Here is a 19,859-nt window from a genome sequence, read left to right as displayed (position 1 = left end):
AGGGACTGACGTAGCTGACGGTTGACAATATTTTTGTATCTACCTCAGGCAGAACAAGGCACCAGGAATAATATTTGAATCCAGATTTATATGTATTTTAGAAGCAAGTCTGAAATGTTTTTCAGAAGTGAGAATCAATCTTCACAAACATCCATATTATGTGGTATCATTTTCTGAATTTTTACAAGTCACAATTTCAGAAATTTAATTTCTATTATGTGTGGAGATTACCACCCCTACTGTAATTAGATGAACAATCAGATTTGGGAATATGTAGAATATTCCCAATTAGTGGAACATATTAAAGTTATAACAATTTGGTTTCACAATTTATTAGCTGCAATGAAGTTTAGGGGGATAAAAGTGGTAATTTTAACTGTAAACAAAAAAAATATTGGAACTACTGAGCAGGTCAGCGTTATTACCAGAAATACTGGCTCACTCTCTTTCTCTCTCTGCAGATACTGTCTGATGTTCTGAATATTTCAAGCATTTTCTTTTTCAATTTCAGACTTACAAAGTCCAAGAATTATTTTGCTTTCATACAGTGTCAAATGATATTGAAGTGGCACCCTGCCTAATTAAAATTAATGAAAGGAAAATTATGTGAGATGTTTAAGAGGTGTTTCAAGTCATGCCATCCGTACCACACCATTGCCAAAAGTCAAAGTTACCAAAAGTAAACATATCATTTCTATTTTGCCATTCTTATTTACATACATTTAAAGCAATAGCTTTTTAACTTCAAGTAATTTTAGGGAAATTATTCTGCAAAATTAAATGAAGTGAAATGTCTTTGTAATCAATGGCATTGCACAAAAAGCTGAAGCACAAACAGAATGCTGGAGGAACTCAGCAAGTCAGGCAGCATCTATGAAGGAGAATAAACAGTTGATGTTTCAGGCCAAAGGACCAGAATGAAGGGGAGCAAAGCCGGAGTAAGAAAGTTGGGGGAGTGAAGGGAGTACAAGCTGGCAGGTGGTAGGTGAGCTCCTATTTTAATTGAAGCATTGTGGAAAATAATACAGAGTCTCTTCTGATATTCATGGGGAGACATTTCAAATATCAGAAGTTGATCAGCTATGAGGAAATTGCAACAAAGATTCATGAATTCTCCGGAGTATTGTTGAAATAACAGAAATTTGTGCCATGAAAAAATATTTTTTTAAAAACTAATCTTAATACCTGACAGGCAAATCTAATATTAGTAAGTAACATACTGATTTAACAAATTTTACCAATTAATAGCATTTTATTTTCTCCACAGATTCAAGGCCTTTGCCCGATGTAGCCTTGACAGGGAAATGTACACGGGAATGTGATGAGTTTGGCCACTCTGATTCCTGTTGGATGCCTGTGCGTACCTCACCCGAGCGAAGGAAAAAGAACCAACCCAAGCTTTCCACATTCATGCCTGTTACAGACCGAGGGAGTCAGGAGAAACTGCCTAATGGCACTCCGCAGATTATAGGCGACCGCAACCGAAATCTTCTCAACAAGAGGCTGACTTCATCATACGAGAATTTCAACACAGCTACCTATGGTAAAAATGAGGAAGGAAATCCTGAAGATATACCCCTGACTCAAACAGCAGATTTCAAACCGTCTTCTGTTTCTCAACTCACTAGAAGAGAAGTCTATCTGTGAGATATCTGAGCATGAATTTGTCAAACAAAAAAGCAGCAAATATGATATCTAAATTAAAAGAGAGTCAAAGAAATGTGCAGGATATCCCATAAAGGGGCTACCAAAGAGATATGCAAATATTTGCTGTTCTTGACTTTATATCTGGCATTCGATCATTTATCGCCTGGCAGTTCTGTAAACTATTTAAAGTCATTCTGGCTAGCTAATTACATGCATGCTGTAACACACCCACCCCAAAATGCACGTGATCCAGCACATGGACATTGAATTTTACATGTTAAAAGGTTGCAATGTATATAAGAGGGAAGATGTAACTAAAGGAGCACAACAAAAGAGTAGTCCAGTATCAAGTACCCACATCACAAGCATCTAATGTAATTGTCTCATTGTTTTTGAAGCATGTTCTAAATTTCCAGAGTGTGGATTGCGGTGTGTTTTGTGAGATTTTTAACTTGGAAACTAATGCTGGAATTGGATGATGGGTCAGTGCAGAATTTTCAGAAATGAATTACAATCAGAATACATTCAAGTCGGGATTTTCCTTTGAGCATTCGCTGAATCACTGCTGCTTCAGGAAGCCTGCCTGAGATTCGTATTTAAATGACATTAGCTCTGGCTTCTTACATATCTTTTGGAAACATTATTAAAACAATTCATTCCAAGTCTGGACACACAGAATGTACTTCTTTTTCATTATAGAGACTGATAAAATTCACAGAGCTGGCAAGAAGTCACGTTAACTTTTTGTACCAGGCTGAAGTTTAAAAAAAATTATGCAATGATTGGCCTCACCATATAATAAAGAGAAATCATTGTGCTGATCTGAAACACTACTATGGAGATGCCAAGATTAAGGACACAGAGATAATTGCAAAAGAAGTTCCTGATCTGTGAGCCATATAGATGGAACACTAAAAGCAATTAATCAAGATCATCGCTCCATGAACTTATACACAGGTACAGCCCTGGTGTAAAATGTGAAACTGCAGCTTCTGTGAACGTGAGTCAAAGACCCAATCAAGACTCTGGAGAAAACTTACTGTAGTATATTGTTCCAGAGTTCTGCGGTGAAATCCAATACTCTGCCAGTCCCAGGGAACGCTGTCATTTTTGTTTGCACGCAAGAAGAAATGCCACAATACAGGATTGTTGGTTCAAAACTGTGCTGTTATGTAAGAAACTGAACTATTCACATTCTTGTACAAACAGACCATTTTTGAGACAAGTTGAACAACATACCAGCCTAGGAATCTCATTAAATAGTTATATTGGTCTGGATGTTTGAAAACTGATAACTTGCTCAGGAAAAGCAGGAATATTGGAGAACTCCTCTGTTTTTCATATTTGTTAATGAAGAAATGCTAGACAACATCAGTAGAGTGCATGTTATAGCTTTAGCAAAAATGTAGCATTATCTAGGCTATGACCACCCTAAATGAAGACTACAGCACATTGTTGTGGTTAGCATAGTTTACCCTGTTCACTGAAATGTTTAGTGATGTTACTTGCTTTGGAATTTACCAAACGAGATGCAACTCTGACTAGCTAAGAATCCAGACTGTAACTCAATGAGGACTCTCACTGGAGATTGTGCTTTTTTGGGTACATGAGAAGGAAGTGAGATGATTTTCAGAATTGACTTGAAGGATATACTTCAGGGGAACCAAAAGTGTTGAAAAATCTTCACAGTAGTATTGCAGTGAGTTATCTAAACATCAAGCATTCTCAGAGAGACATCAAACTAATATGAGCGCATTCTGCTTAATCACAAAATATTATTATTTAAAGAGGTTAATATAAAAAAGTTCAAAGATATGAACTTCAAAGTGGCATGTAAGGTGAAACTTGATGTTGCTTTGGTAAATTTTGGGAAAATACTGCTTTTGGTAGAATACAGTGCTTTTCATAATATGCATAGAGTTATTTAAAGTTGTAGCAGCTTAAATATTGGTCAATTAATCAATAAATACTTGTTGCACCCTTTGTTTATCTGGTATCTGCTGTCTTTCACTGTTTTACTGCATCCTTTTCCATGACATTTAAGCCACAGGTTGAAAGATTTCTTACCCTTGGCACATGAACAATCTAATGTAATCTTGCATATTCCTGGTGAAAGCAGTGTTAAACAGTGGATAGTGTAATGTAAATACAAAGCAAAATCAGCTATTTGAACAATCAATTATGATTAAGAATGTTGTAATTGATTAATATTGGAATGTTCAAATTTCTGTTGCACTTCTGTTTAATAGTGAGGTACAAAGCTGCTCCTACCAGTACTGCTGTGTAGATACAGTAAGTACTTGTTGTTTATGGATGTTCTCATTAATTACAAATATATACATATGTATTTTTATTGCACGTTACAAAGATATTCACTAAATGCAAAGGAAATTCCTTTAATGATAATAACTGTAGGTCTTTGTTTTTTTTAAAATGGAAATATGAAGCTAACCAATTTAGATTTGTGTCCTCTCCGTAGTATCCCCAAACAGTGCAAATTATCCTGGTTGATTGGATTAATTCAGCGGCACAATTTAGCATCTAATTGCATATGACAAGCATAATAGGCACCATTTGCGAAGAAGTGGGAACCACACCTTAATGACTTTCATGCATTTGACATGATAGGTGAACTTCTGCAAAGGAATCAGATTTATTATTTTTCATCATTCAAAGTACATGAAGCAAAATCATCAGAATGAAGTACCACTTAGAATGATATGCTGTTAAGATGGGGCATGATGCTAAATTAAAAATCTACGATGTAAGTTAAATGCTGGCGTTATCTAATGTCACATTTTAGAATGCTCCTACAGCAAGGTAAATGCAATCTATGAAACTGTGCCTTTTATACCCAGAAGTATAAAGAATAGTTGGTTCATGAGGTAAAAGAAGAGAAACTAATAATTGAAATTTTATATGAGGCGGATGTGTTGTCATTAGAGGTGCATTGGCTAATCGTATATATATGAAATGCAAGATACAAAAAGTGTAATTTTTTCTTATATTAGATTCATGGCCATATAGAAACATCATAATATGCATAAAGAATTGAAATGGTGATTGATTTTTTTCCCTCATCTATGAAATGTTACTTTGATGCTTAAAGCGAAAGCAATTGTACATTCAGTTGGATAATTGCCTTTTTCAAACCATTGAAACTGTCAGTTTCGACTTACAAAATAATGTTGATTTCAATTAAATGTTCTATGTTTACACATGAACAATCTCATTGAAAATGTGTTTTTATTTGTGTCCAAATGCACATACTACAGAAGTGTATCTGACATCTACTTCTAAGCATCAGCCTCATCCCAAACCGATTCTCAGCAATTCCTCCTTGCTTTGCAAGTGCATCTGCTTCAATAAGTTTACTGTGAAGAAAGCAAAATCGTCTGGCAAATATGCATCTTGTCAACTGATGTAAGAATCTCTGAATTATAATAACTTAATTTTTCACCAAACAATAGGATTTTTTTTATAAAGCAACCCACTTAAAATATGCTTCAGAGCATAGAAAGTTTTAAGATAGCACTGAAAAATAAGATTTAACTGTTGAATATTATTTATTAAGCACTGCAAAATTTTGGATTAGAATATTGAAAAATAATAGTTTCTCTGTAGAACATTTATGAAATATTTTCAATGATTATCTCCATTATGATAATTAAATAAATTAAAGCTGCAAAAATTAAATCTGTCTTGAGTGGAAGGTTAGAAAGAAGTTAATTGCCCTGTCATGGAATACACACAGGATAGATGAAGTAAACATTGGCTCATTACGCTTGAGTAAAATTTCAAACCTATGAATGATTTTTGAAATAAAACGTCATATAAACAAGTATGTTCAACAAACTATGTTACTTAAATAAAAATCTTGAATTTTCTAATTCATAGCAATACATTTTCTTAGGCAATACTTGAAGTGAACTGTCACTTTTTTGCAAAATGGCACTACTTCCAATCATCATTCCTTGCGATTAATGCAATTTCATTCAATGTTATTTTGATTTGCTTATAGTAATAATAATCATGAGCCATTTTGCTGTGACTTTCGTGTTGATGAGAAAATGTAGAATAACTTATCAACATTTACTTCTGAGTCACTGTGCATGTATTTTTGTTGAATATGACTGAATGTGTCCGTCCATTTGTATTCAAAATTAATACAATTTAATCAGTATTGTATAGTTTACTATAGACAGTAGAATTGCCTTTTATTATCTGCTAATTCATCACTTGTTGGAAATTTTGTGTACTTTTCATAATATGTTTTTGTATTCTGTTTCCTTTTGCAACAGTTTCCTTTCTTCCTGTCACTCAGCTGCCTTTTGGAAATAGAACTTTTAATATTGGCAGTAACAATTCTCAACTTATTGTTAATGAGAACAAGTAAAATCTTCCCTTTTGTTTTCTTGTGAATTAAAAGGATTGCTCTAATACAGGAAATGTCCTGCAAGATTTTATCATTACCTTCATTTCCATTTTACAAAGCTGATTTACTAAGCACACTTTGAAATGTGTTAATATGGTGGATAATTTAAATCGTGCTTCACCCGGCAGGAGAAAAAGAAAACCTGAAAGGATAAAAAATAAAGTTTGCCTGCACCTTAGACGTTGCATTATTTCCCCCTACATTTTACAATAAAAAGAGAAGTTCATTAATTGACTGAATTTTAGTTTGTGCAACACTTATTTTTATCTATGCAGGAGCATTAAAGAAAAAGGTGATCGTCAATGAGGAGAACACATCTCCCTATTCTGTTACCTGCATAAAAATACTCAATTGTTGCAAAAGATGTCTTGCCTTTAGATGACAATATGTTTGTTTAACCAAGCTTAATTTCATTAATTCACAAATATTCAAAAGGTGACATCCTTCAAAAATACATAAATAAAACAACAGCAGAAAATTTGATAATTGTCTGGAGAGAAAGAAATATCTTCTAAACTTCTGTTCAGAAGAGGAGGTGTCCAGATGATTCAGTTTTAGGCTAATCTTGATTGACACTGAAATCAGTTTTAGTATTAAATTGTTAGGCAAACCACTGAAAGAGAACATATGTCAATGCATAAACGCAGCGTCCCCAATGGCATTTCTGATTAAGTGTCTTGGACATGACGGTCTGGTTCTCCTTCCATAGACGCTGCATGACATGTTGATCATTTCCAGCATTTTCTGTTTTTATTTCAGGTTTCCAGCTTTTTTTCAAAAATTATTATCAGTTACAATGAAAACTCTTTCCTTGTCACCCTGACATTGCTTTTTCTGAACCAAAAACGCTTTTCTACAGTTAAAATAGCTGGCACTGATGCCACTTAGCCCATGTAAGAATTCTCTTAATTCCATCTTTACTGAATTCAGTGAATGTCAAAATTTTGAGAATTGTAAAATGGATTCCTTATTCATTATCATCCATTTTAGATTGTACATTGTCAAGACTACCTGCCACTCATCCTTACAATGCACCAATACTATGAGTTTATGGACCTGATCATCATCATTTCTAGGCATTGGTCTACTGTCTGGTCACTGTATACTTTATTCACCAGGATAAATTCTCAAAGAACTGTATGTGTCATTTTAATTATAGTTCCGAAATAATGATCAATAGCAAATAAGTATCTATATAAAATGGATGAATATTTTGTTTGAAAGGTAATTACTACTTTGAACAATGCTTATGAAATGGTTTCAATAACTGTGTCCAAAAATGTAGTGAAATTCTTTAAACACAGCCATGTTGTGAGGGCATATCTCTCTATCTGTAAAATTTTAGGAAGGATTAGAGCAGTTATATTCAATATTGCATGTTTGTTATGCCACTTGTGTTCATGGTAGATATCCTTGAGCTTATGTAAGAACACATCTACACAGGGTGAGATTTTTGAACTGAGCCAAATAAAATGATATGACCTCCAGCAATTAGACTAGCAGTCCATTTTAAGCACATGGTATGTGCAGTTGTCAATAGCAAATATTTCACATAACTATTGAACAAACCTTATACCATTCTGAAGAAAAGTAATAAGCAGAAGCGGAAATCAGAATCTAGAGCTTATGAAATCCCAGTTATTGTATATTTGCTATTCTTTGTATGGTCTGTTCCCATAGTGATGTGAAAGGTTGCCTTAAAAAAAAACACCAGTTCATCACTTTCCTTCAGAGAGAAAAACCTGACTTAGTGTGGTGCAGTTCCATACTGCTCCTAATACATTAACTGAACTGCCTTGTAAAATTTGTAATTGAGATCACTATCAGAAGACCAATAGAACAGATTTTTTTAAAGTCTGTGTTGATAAGAGTGAGAAATCCCTTTTCATAACACGTTCAAAAAACAGGCCTCTGATAGATTTTTACTTCTCTGAAAGCCTGTCGAATCAATGGGGTGATGTCCGATAGGAATCAAATACAATTGTTACTATTTTCATTTTTTCAAAGGGGCTAACTTATTTTCTGAAAATATAGAAGAATTCCACTTTCTCATGAAGTTCTCTAATCATTTGATTTTTTTCACTGTCTTTTTTCCATTACTATATCATTAGGACCTGAAGACATAGGCCTCAGTCTCTGGAAATCTTTTCTAACTGTCTTCATTTCTTTTGAGATTTGTACAAATTTGCATCTTCAAGATTTGATCAATTATAAGTCATAAATCCATAATTTCCCCCTCACCCTTTTATGAATTGCTTCAGAATTGTACTCCATGTTAAATTTGCTAAGTGGTAGTCATAAATCCTTAGTTGGATGCACCAAACATGTGATTTAATACAGTTTATTTCTAGAGCAACAGAGTTGAAAAGTAATAGACACTTTGCTAAACTGTATTGAACCCTGGATAGATTACTGTGTAAAGAACTGATCACCAGATTATAAAATGTGCAGGGGGCAATGAGTGCAGAGAAGATTTACAAGGATGATACAAAAAGTCTGAGTGTATATGTGTCTATCAGAAAAGGATTAACAGATTAAGTCGACATTCTATTAAAAAAGTTGACATATCAGAGTTCTTTAAGATGATGAAAGATTTTGATACAGTTCATACAGAGAGACTATTTCCATGTGAGGAAGAGCATAACTAATAAGGCATTGGCATGAAGAAATCATTAAGAAATTCATTGGGGAATGTGAAGGAAACTTTTACCCAGAGACCGTGGAACTTACTAACACAAAGATAGCTATATTTAAGGGGAGGTTGGACAAGTGTAAGGAAGAAGTGAATAGAAGTTTAGATGGAGGAGGATGGAGGGAGCCATACTAAAACAGTCAATTTGGATTGACAGCAACATCTTCTCCACAAATAACCATCAGCACAGAAACACCACAAGGCTGTGTAATTATCCCTCTGCTCTACTTGATTTATACTTATGAACATGACGCTAAGTTCAGCTCCAATGCAATATTTAAGTTTTCCGATGACACCACTGCTGTTGGCCGAATCAAAGGTGGTGATGGATCAGCAGATAGAAGCAAGATTGAAAATCTGGCTGAATGGAGCACAAAAATCATTCATTTAACATCAACAGAAGCAAAGAGCTGATTTGTGACTATAGCAGAAGTAAAGCAAAGCTCCATGAGCAAGTCCTCTTCAGGGGATTAGAGGTGGAGAAGGACAGTAATTTTAAATTCCTCTGCATTATAATTTCAGAGATCTGTCCTGGGTCCAGCACAGAAGATAGCTTCTCTACTTTCTTAGAGGTCTGAAGATTTGATATGCTATCTAAAACTTTGGTAGACCTCTATAGCTACATAGCAGAGAGTATACTGTCTGGTTGCATCACGGCCTGGTATGAAACTTCAATGCCGTTGAATGAAAAATCCTACAAAAAGTAGTGGATACAGCCCAGTCCATCACAGGTAAAACCCTCACCACCACTGAACACATCTAAAAGGAGTACTGTCGTAGGAATGCAGCAACCATCATCAGAGACCCCCACCATTCAGGCCATGCTCTCTTCTTGCTGCTGATGTCACAAAGAAGATAGAGAAAGCTTAGTTCTCACACTACCAGGTTCAGGAACAGTTATTACCCCTGAACAATCAGGCCCCTGAACTAGAGTGGGTAACTTCAATCAACCCAAAACTGAACTGATTTTGCGACATATTTTCAGTAGTGCAGTAGTTCCATTTAATATCAGAGAATGTATGCAATTTGAATCCTGAAGATTTTGTTCTTCACAGACATCCACAAAAACAAAAGAGTGCTCCAAATAATGATTGGCAATAAAGTGTTAGAACCCCAAAGTCCCCCTACTTCCCCTCCGAAAATCGAAAAAATAAAACTAATTGAAAGAACAATGAAGATGGGATGTCTCTAGATGATATCAGATGCAATCTCCACCATGTAGGAGACCGGTCCAATTCTGTCCTTAATCTTTCAAAGTATCCACTTTTGATCACCTCTGTAGTTCCTCAGCTGGACTACTTGTCAAGAAGTGAAACATCAACCTCCTTGACTGAGGAGCCCCCAATTTGTCTCAGCTGTTTGTCCTGCATACTCCTTCTGAGACTTTCAATTTGCATCAAGGAAAATAGGTCAAGAGAAGTATCCCCTTTTGTAAAGTTTTCAGGTATTTCCTTTTCCAAGGGTATTTGGGACAATCCATCAGCATTTCCATTGTTAGTCACGCTCTTGAATTCAATCTTGAAACAGAGCCCATCTCTGCAGTAGTGCTGCTCCTGTTTGCGGAACACCGTTCTGTGGATTGAAAGTATACACTAATGGTTAATGATCAGTAACAAGGGTAAACTCTCTCCCATACAAGTACTGGTTGAAACGTTTTACACCCCAGTCAAGACTCAAGGCCTTTTTGCTAATCTGTATAGAATTTTTCTCTGCAGGGAACATGATGCAAATGCTATGGGGTGTTCACTTCCATCACTCATAACATGTAACATGACTGCACCTATGCCTTGAGGTGATGTGGAACATAATGCATAATGTCACCATTCCCCTTGACTTTTGGAAAACCATCTCACACTACTTTGTCTATTGACATTTCTTCTTAATATGTAGTTATGAATACAAGGCGTGGGGCAGGTTTGGCAGGAACCTGTTATAATAATTGACAAATCCTCTAAAGGACCATACTGTAACATGGCCTTTTCCCTTGGAGCATCCGCCACTGCTTGAATTTTCTCAAAGAGAAAATCTGCAGACTTACAGTCCTGATGAAGGGTCTCAGCCTGACGTGTTGACTGTACACTTTTCCATCGATGCTACTTGGCCTGCTGAGTTCCTCTAGCATTTTGTGTGTGTTGCTTGAATTTATTCAGCACACGTGTAAACCTTGTGCATAAATGGTGTGACCATAATAATTAATGCATGGTTTAAAAAATTCACACCTGTTACGTCATGCTCTGAGCCAATAATCTTTTACTCTTTTCAATACTGTCTTGAAAGATTGGGAGATGTTCTTTGTCATTCTACCCAATATCAATAGTGTCATCCAGGTTAACACTGGGTGACTGCACATTCTCACAGTATCTGATCCATATCTTTCCTCCAGGGTACACGTGCAGATTTCTCTCCAAAAATAAGCCTATTACAATGATAAAGCCCTTTGTGTGTGCGAATGGTGAGAAACACTTTCGACTCTTTTGCAATTTCCACCTGTAGGTAGGCCTCACGTAAGTATACTTTGCTGAAGTGTTTTCCTCCAGAAAGGTTTACAAATATGTAGTATCCTTTATCCTGGGCAGAGGGTATTGGTCTACTCTCAGTACTGGGTTGATGGTGACCTTAAAATCACCACAGTTCCTGACAGATCTATTTTTCTTAGCGACTGGGTCTACTGGTATTGCCCATGAGTTCCACCGAACCTCCATACAATCTAGCTCACTGGCTATTTTAACGTGGATGGTATAAGGGACTAGATGAGTTTTGTAAAATTTTGGTCTGATATTTTCAGTCAACATTATTTTTAGTTTTAGTGATATGTTTTAGTTTTTAATGCCATCTTTGAACACTGCTGTGGCATCATCCAGTACCTTTCTTAATTTGCTTACAGTTGACACTATTGCAGGGGATTTGGCATGCAAATGGTAAATGGTACTCTAATTAAGTTGTAGCTGTCTCAGCCAATCACTGCCCACAATGCTGGCCCTCCTGCATACAACACTCAAGCCTCATGACGATTGTGGGTTGTTGTATTTCACTGATAAAAATATCATTCCCACTGGAGTTATCTTTTCTCCAGTATAAGTTCTAAGATTGATATTTCAGGCTTCAGTTTGGTATCTTTGAAATGCCATTCAAACTCATTTTGTGAGATGACTGATTCAGCTGAGCCAATGTTCAATTCCATTTTAATTAATTTGCTGTTCACTTCTGGTGTAAGCCATAGTGCTTGCCTATTGTTAGTTTTCGTAGTGTAAATCTCAAGGCTACCTAGACTTGCATCATTATCAGATTTCTCATCAGCAACATGCAGATTGGTGCTCTTTTTGAAAATGCAACGACTTTTTATCTTTATCTCTTCCTTGTTTAGTCCACTTAGTTTTGTCTGCTCAACATGCTCTTTATATGTGTCCTACTTTGTTGCATTTTCTGCAAGTTTTGCCTTAAATCTGCATTGGTCTGGTGTTTGTGAGCCCCTGCCACAATGGTAACACAATTTGTTTGGCCAGACTGGTTTCTGTTCAGATTTTGTCATTTTGTTCACACTCACTGTCATTCTTGACTGTTACTCAATTGCATCTCTGTCTGTGAGCAATTGTATCCGCTCTTTTAAATGTGAGTTGTGCTTCAGTTAGGAGCCGTTTTTGAATGGTTTCTTGTAAATTTCTACAAACTAAACAATCTTTGAGTGCATTATTAAGCCCATCACTGAACTGTTAATGTTCAGACAATTTTTTTCAATTCAGCCACCTAAGCTGAAATAGATTCCCCTTCCTTTTGATTCGGTTAATGAAACATTAAAGCTTCTGCAATCAACAGTGGTTTCAGTTCTAATTGTTCCAATATTACTTTCATGATATCAGCAAAGCTCATTTCAGCTGGTTGTGTTGGAGCAGTTAAACTTCTAAGCAAACTTCTTCCACTAATTACACTCAGTAACACTGGCAGCTGTTTTGCATTGGCTATTTCATTTGCTTCAAAATATTGCTCAATTCACTGAGTATACAAAATCCAGTTAACTGTTGTGCAACCAAAGGCGGTCATTTTTCTGATGTAGCCAAACATCTATTTTTTTAAACTTTATTATTATCACCCAGTATTCATCATTAATAAGCCTGTGAATTTTGTTAATTTTCTGCTATTTTTTTAAACCCGAACCTCTCACTTCACTTACGAAGAAAATAAATGTGCTGCGCATTTTTAACTTGATCATCTCTCCTCATTCTCCCCCTTGCTAAGAAAAACCATTCTGCACTTCAACAGGTAGGTGATCATCTCTACTTCATCCTAAAACCACCTTGAAACTCCAGAACATAAAACTGATTGAAGGAAAATTACAGCTGGGAATAACTCATGTACGCTGTTAGTTTCACTTCTAGTGAGGTACTCAAATAAGACATAGGAGCATAATGACATTTATCCTTCATATACTTTTACCCATAGCCTGTAATAAATTATGTAAGCAACAATGAATACTTAGTCAAGTAACATTATCTATTTACAATTTTACTGAAATATTAAATACACAGCACTATGTACCCACTTTCAAGGACTCTCTGACTTGTTCTCAATATTATTTAATATTCTCAATATAATTATTATTTTGTTTTCCTTTTTGTAATTGTGCATTGATTGTTTGTCCTTTTTTTGTGTAGCTTTTTCGTTGACGCTATTGTGTTTCTTTGTATTGCTGTGAATGCCCGCAAGAAAATGAATCTCTGGGTAGAATATCATGACGTATATGTACTTTGATAATAAATTTACTTTGAACTTTGAAGGCAGAAACAAGGCTTTTGGCCCACTGTGTCAAATACCTATCCATACTAATTCATTTACCACCTCTTAGCCCACAGCCCACTATGCTGTCATGATTCGAGTTGACACGAGTATTCAAAGTTGTGAGAATAAATGCCTACAACCCTTTTGCCAGCACTGTGTTCAAGACTGCAACCATCCTCTGACTTGAAAGGTATAAATGCCATCATGAACTAGTCAGGCTCAATAGCTTTTAATTATGCCTCATATCCTATTTAATCCTATAAAATTTAAGATGTCGTACTATTACTTAGACAAAAATCTGGAGTACATTTATTTGTTAAGATAAAAGAGGAATGGGATATCTCTTTCCTGTCTTTTATCCCATACGTACAGCAGATAGAATCTGATTTAAGCAACTCGGAGTTTTTTATTATTTCAAAAAGTCTACCTCAGTTACTGAATAGTCAAAGATGTTAAGCTCTTATCTTTGATTAATATTTAAATCCACTGTCTTGTGAATGAAAGGCAAGCAACTGAATTATCAATGCTCCCTATGTATTGTAGTCTAAAACTTCCACAGGAATTGAACTGGTCTGTTTTCAATCAATTATACAATTCACCTTAGAGCTTCATAAATTGCCACTTGCAGTTCTGATACTTAAACAGGAAAACTTGGTCAATAAACAGTACATTTATAGAAATTTACAGCCACACATTTTATATTTGTCCATAAATACTTGTGGAAAATTGCACCAATTAAAAGAGGCTTGTTCATTCTACTAATTAAGGATTGTACATCAGTTCAGTTTTGCTCATAGAGCCTTTACTAAACACTTATAAGGGATGGTTGCTTACATAATTTACCTGGAGATCACACATGAAACGATACAAAAGTGCAAATATTCTTACTGAAATTGTTGAAAATATCCTCAGTGGGGAGAGAATATTGATAGTTGCAAAGAACTCCTACGTCTGTGTGATATCATGCTCACACCCTTACTTCAGAAATCTGGAACATTATAGCTGTTGTGACCATGAATGTAATGTTATACGAGAGGATGCAGCTGATAAAATACTGTAACTGCTGTTGAAAATTCCAAAACTGTGGTTCAAACAATTGAGATGGCAGAGAGGAATTGAGTTTGATAAAGAGGGCTAATACTGGGTGGTGGGGTGAAGATACGTCTCCACCAAAGGAGGTGTAAGGCGCTCCATTCCTCTGCTGGACTGCAGGTTACCCTTAGGCAAGGTGTAGCACCTGCTTAATCCCTTCGATCAAGGTCACATGAAGCCATGGGAGCAGGTGATGGATGGTCTATGAACAGCTGTTGCATATCACAAGTCCTGGTAATGCGATTGCTCATGCCAGGCAGACAACCTCTGAAGAGTATTGATAATGGCTGGTGTCACGTGTCTTGGAAAAACACTGGCCAGAAGAAGGCAAGACACTTCTGTAGAATTTGCCAAGAACAATCATGGTCATAGACCATGATCGCCATATGACATGGAACATAATGATGATGACAAAGACTGTGTCCCAGAACATTTCTAATTTTCACAGCATCTCTCAATGGCAGTTCACAAGAAATTCAAACTGTAATGAACCAGAAAACTTTATAAACACAAGGGATTCTACAGGTGCTGGGAATCTTGAATAGCACACACAAAATGCTGGAGGAAATCAGGATATCAGGCAATTCTTTAGAGAAGAATAAAGGGTTGACGTATTGGGCTGAGACTCTTCTTCAGAACTGGAATGGAAAGAAAACCCAGAATAAAAAGGTGCAGGAGATAGATGTTACTAGATGAAGGAGAAGATGGATGGGTGGCAAACGGGGGGTGAAATAAGAAGCTGGGAGATGATCACTGGAAGAGGTAAAAGGCTGAGGAAGGACAGTGGACTATGGAATGAGGAGAAGTACCAGAGAGAGGTACTAGGCAGGGAGGAGAAGCGGAGAGAGGGGAATTAAAATGGGAGATAGAAATAGAGAGGATGAGGAGGGCAGGGAGAAATTACTGGAAGTTAGTGAAACCAATGTTCATGCGATCGGGTTGTAGGCAAACCAGATGGAATATCAAGTGTGGTCTCATTGTGAGAGTAGAGGAGGCCATGGATTGATGTCAGAATAAGAATGGCAAGTTGAATTGAAATGAGTGGCCACCAGGAAATTCTATCTTCTGTGTTGAATGGAGAGAAGGTGCTCTATGAAGCGATTCCCTGAATATCGGTTGGGTCTCTCGGATTTAGAAGAGGCTGCACCAGACACAATAGATGACTCCAACAGTTGCAGGTAAAGTGTCAGCTTACCTGGTGTAGACAGGTATAGACGGGTCCCACTTACAGGGATAAGTGCAAGGAGACAGATCAGTGAGGAACGAGCGGATAAGGGAGACACGTGGAGAGCAATTCCTGCAGAAGGTGGAGAGGCGGGGGTGGGGGGCGTGGGGGAATACTATCTGATAGCCAGACATCAGATCAAAATATGACCATGTAGTGTAGTGGGTAGTACAACGCTCTACAGCTCAGGGCATCATGGATCGGAGCTCAATCCCAGTGTCCTTTGTAAGGAGAAGATGCATCCTCCCTGTGGAATGCATGTTTTTTTCTGGGGTCCTCCTGTTTTCTCCCACAGTCCAAAGACACACCGGGTAAGTTAATTGGCCATTGTAAATTGTCCCGTGATTAGGTTAGGGTTAAATCGGGCTTCTCAGGGGTTGCTGGAGCAGAGTTGCTCTAAGGGCTAGAAGGGCCTACTATGCACTATATGGCTAAATAAATATTTTTCCAATATCACCGTTGGATTCATTATGTTCGTAGTGACCAGCGGTATATACCCTATCAATCCTTGGCAATTCCATTTAGCAGCACTCAATTGTTAATTTTTTTTTGTAACTTTGGCAACAACAGGAACACTTGGGTTGGTTAACCTCAGTTGCAAAGATAATGCAGCTACAAACTTATGACACATTTCTTAGTTACAGCAGGCCAGCAAATTACAGACAGCAATAGAGGCATTAATGACACTGAAAGCGAATAAATCTTCAGCGCATGATAATTTCTATTTTAAAGTACCAAATGACGTAGCAGTGGAAATCCTGGATTCATTGATCATCATTTTCCAGAATTTTACCAGCTTTGGAATAGTCCCACGGACTGAAAGGTGACACTAGTAATCACACTATTTTAAAGAGAGGAGGGAGAAAACAGGAAACTATGGACCAGTTAGCCTAATACCAGCAGTGGGGAAAATGCCAAAAAACTATCACCAAAGCTAACAGGACACTTGGAAGATATCAATAAGTCAATGTGGGTTTCTGTGAGAAAAAATATCTTTGATAAGCTAAGTATACAGTTTTTTCTCTAAGATGGAACTTGCAAAATAGATAATATAAAACCAATGGATTTGAGATACTTGAACATTCATAAAACCTCTGATAAAGTCCCAGGCTGCCCTGTAGTAACTAGTGGGGTAGTAGAGATTAGGTGCATGGGCTTCAGCTATTTATAACATATACCAATGATTTAGATGAGGCAACAAAATGTAACACATCAAAGTTTGCTGATGATCTTTAGCTAAGCAGAAGAAGATGCAAAAAAGCATCAAGGCAAAATAGACAGATTCAACGAGTGGGCAAATGCAGCAAAAGGTGGATATCTGTGAAATTATCCTCTTCTATTTGAACAGAGAAAACAGAATATTATCTAAATGGTTTTAATTTGCAAAGTGCTAATATACAAAAAAACTTGGGCGATCTTAGACCCAAGATGCTAAAAGAAGATGCAGGTGCAGCAAGAAATGAAGGCAGCAAATGGATAATTGTTTTTTGTTGCAAAAGGATTTGAATAAGTATGATTTGTTGTAGTTACAAGGGACTTGATGAATTGGAGCAGTTTCTCCAATTTTGTTCTCCTTGGCCAAGAATTGGAGAAACTACCCTTCTTAGCAGGGCAGTGAAATTTCACCAGGCTGTGATGGCTTGACTAGCGTATGAGGAAATATTAAGTTAATTAGATTTTCTGTTCACTAGAGTTTAGAAGAATGAGAGGTGATCCAGTTGAAGGTCACAAACTCCATTCAAACTGGATATCAGGAGATGCCTCCCTTGGATGGGTTCCAGAATAAGGGTCATGGTCTCAGCATACAGGGTAAGCCATTGACAGTTTCTTCACTCAGAAGGTGGTTAACCTGTGGAATCTGCTTTTAAAGATGCTTTAGGGGTCAAAGTGGTGAATATGGTTAAGGTGTCAATAGCATGGAAGAATGGCTACAAAGGATAATTTTGAGACTGATCAGTCATTAACTAGGCAGAAGTCTGAACATTTGACAATATCAACATGCCCATTTATTGAACAGGCTGAAAGGGCCCACCTGTTCCTATTTGCCTATGCTTAAATGGTCAGTAGTTGCAGCTTGTACACTCACACTCTTTCTAAAATAATGTAACAAAGCAGTTTCCTTAAATTGCTCTAATTGCCTACATCAGGCAGTTTACTTTTCAGCAGATCCTTTTGAAACAAGCCAACTGTAATTTAACATTGATACTATAAATGATAGATGAAAAAATTGATAGATATTTTAGGATTTGGAATTTGGGGAAAAGGCCAGAATCCTAATTTTTAAGAAACGTTGTCCTTGAAATCAGACTGCATAATTCATATTTTATGTAGTCTGTGCCCGTATGCATGTGAAACCAATTGCAATTTACGATCTTAGCATTAGGTTACACCTCATGCATATTGAAAAATTCAACTGTGCAATGTGGACATGCCCAAAGGAAGCAGAATATGCAGTGGGTGGCATCAATCACTGTTCAGTTCACATTGGCACAAGTCTCGTCAAAATTAATCATGCATAAGCATCTAACATAAAGGGAGGCTAAATGCAGGAAGCAGCTTCGTTTAATTTAAAGATGCCATTCATTAGTTACATCTATGCTCAGTGGACACTTGTTCAGGTACACCTGTACGTCTGCTTGTTAATGCAAATATCTAGTCAGCCAATCATGTGGCGGTACCTCAATGCATAAACATATGCAGAGGCTAAGTTGTTGTTCAGATCAAACATCAGAATGGAGAAGAAATGTGATCTAAAAGTGTACAGGATGGAGATAAATCACCTGGTTAGGTAGTATCACAACAGCAATCTTGCACTCAATATCAGTAAAACCAAGGAATTGATTGTGGACTTCAGAAAGGGTAAGTTGAGGGAACACACAAGAATCCTCATCGAGGGATCAGCAGTGGAAACATTGAGCAGTTTCAAGCTTCTGGGTGTCAACATCTCTGAAGATCTATCCTTGACCCAATATAATGATGCATTTACAAAATAGGCACAACAGCAGCTATATTTCATTGAGAGTTTGAGGAGAATTGATATGTCACCAAAGACTCTCACAAATTTTGACAGATGTAAAGAGTATTCTAACTGGTTGCACCACTATCTGGTATGGAGGGGTCACTCCACAGGATAGGTAAAAGCTGCTGAAATTTGTAAACACGGCCAGTTCCACCATGGGCACAAGCCTCCCCAGCATCAAGGATATCTTCAGAAGGCAATGCCTCAAAATGGTGGCATCCATCTTTGAGGACCCCCACCACCCAGTAGATGTCCTCTTGTGTTTGCTACGCTTAAGCGAAGTTTGGATAGGTACATGAATAATAGTGATGTGGAGGGCGATGGTCCCGGTGCAAGTCTATGGGAGTAAGCAGTTTAAGTGGTTTGGCATAGAATAGATGGGCCAAATGGCCTGTTTCTTTACAGTACTTCTCTATGATTCTGTGACTCTATGCTATCTTCAAAGAGGAGGTACAGGAGCCCAAAGATGCACATTCAGCATTTCAGGAGTGCATTCTTTCCTCTGCAATCAGATTTCTGAATGGACAATAAACCCATGTAAACTACCTCACCACTTTTTTTTCTATTTTTATTCTCTTTTACTGTGCATATGTCTTAGGTACTTATACTGTGCCTAAGACATTTCCACAGTATTACATATATATATATATACAGTATATTTCTTATTGTAATTTATATTTTTATTATTATGTATTTCAATGCACTGCCACCACAAGACAATAGATTTCACAGCATATGCCAGTTAAACTTAATTCTGATTCAAATAAACCTTTTCTGTGGTTTGTAACATATTTCTAAATCTAGTTATCAAGTATCAGAAAGGATAAGTTTCTTTAACTTTGGCCAAACTTGGGCTGATAAGCAGGCAATTCAATGTAACATTAGTTTCTCAAGAGTTAACTCTGCTGATAATTGAAGTTATTTCCACACAAAATTGTGTAGTCAGGGGGTAATTACAAATGCAAGGCTAAGTCTA

The 19,859-nt window shown here is 36.8% G+C and overlaps 1 protein-coding gene across 3 annotated transcripts in view; it reads left to right on the top strand.

Annotated features, from left to right (window-relative positions):
• The window catches only part of pcdh7b (protocadherin 7b), a 415,236-nt gene extending 410,377 nt beyond the window's left edge, over positions 1-4,859 (top strand). For 2 of the 3 annotated variants that reach the window (XM_063043321.1, XM_063043322.1), the window contains one exon: positions 1,268-4,859. In XM_063043321.1, coding sequence (XP_062899391.1) covers positions 1,268-1,647 — 380 coding nt within the window. In that variant the 3' untranslated portion in view covers positions 1,648-4,859. The remainder of the gene's footprint in view (positions 1-1,267) is intronic. The other variant, XM_063043325.1, reaches the window with a different exon arrangement.
• The last annotated feature ends 15,000 nt before the right edge of the window (positions 4,860-19,859 follow it).

This window comes from Mobula hypostoma, chromosome 3, assembly GCF_963921235.1.
Source record: "Mobula hypostoma chromosome 3, sMobHyp1.1, whole genome shotgun sequence".
Classification (NCBI taxonomy): domain Eukaryota; kingdom Metazoa; phylum Chordata; class Chondrichthyes; order Myliobatiformes; family Myliobatidae; genus Mobula; species Mobula hypostoma.
Note: the sequence above shows the minus strand (reverse complement) of the source record. Positions and strands in the feature narration are given on the sequence as shown.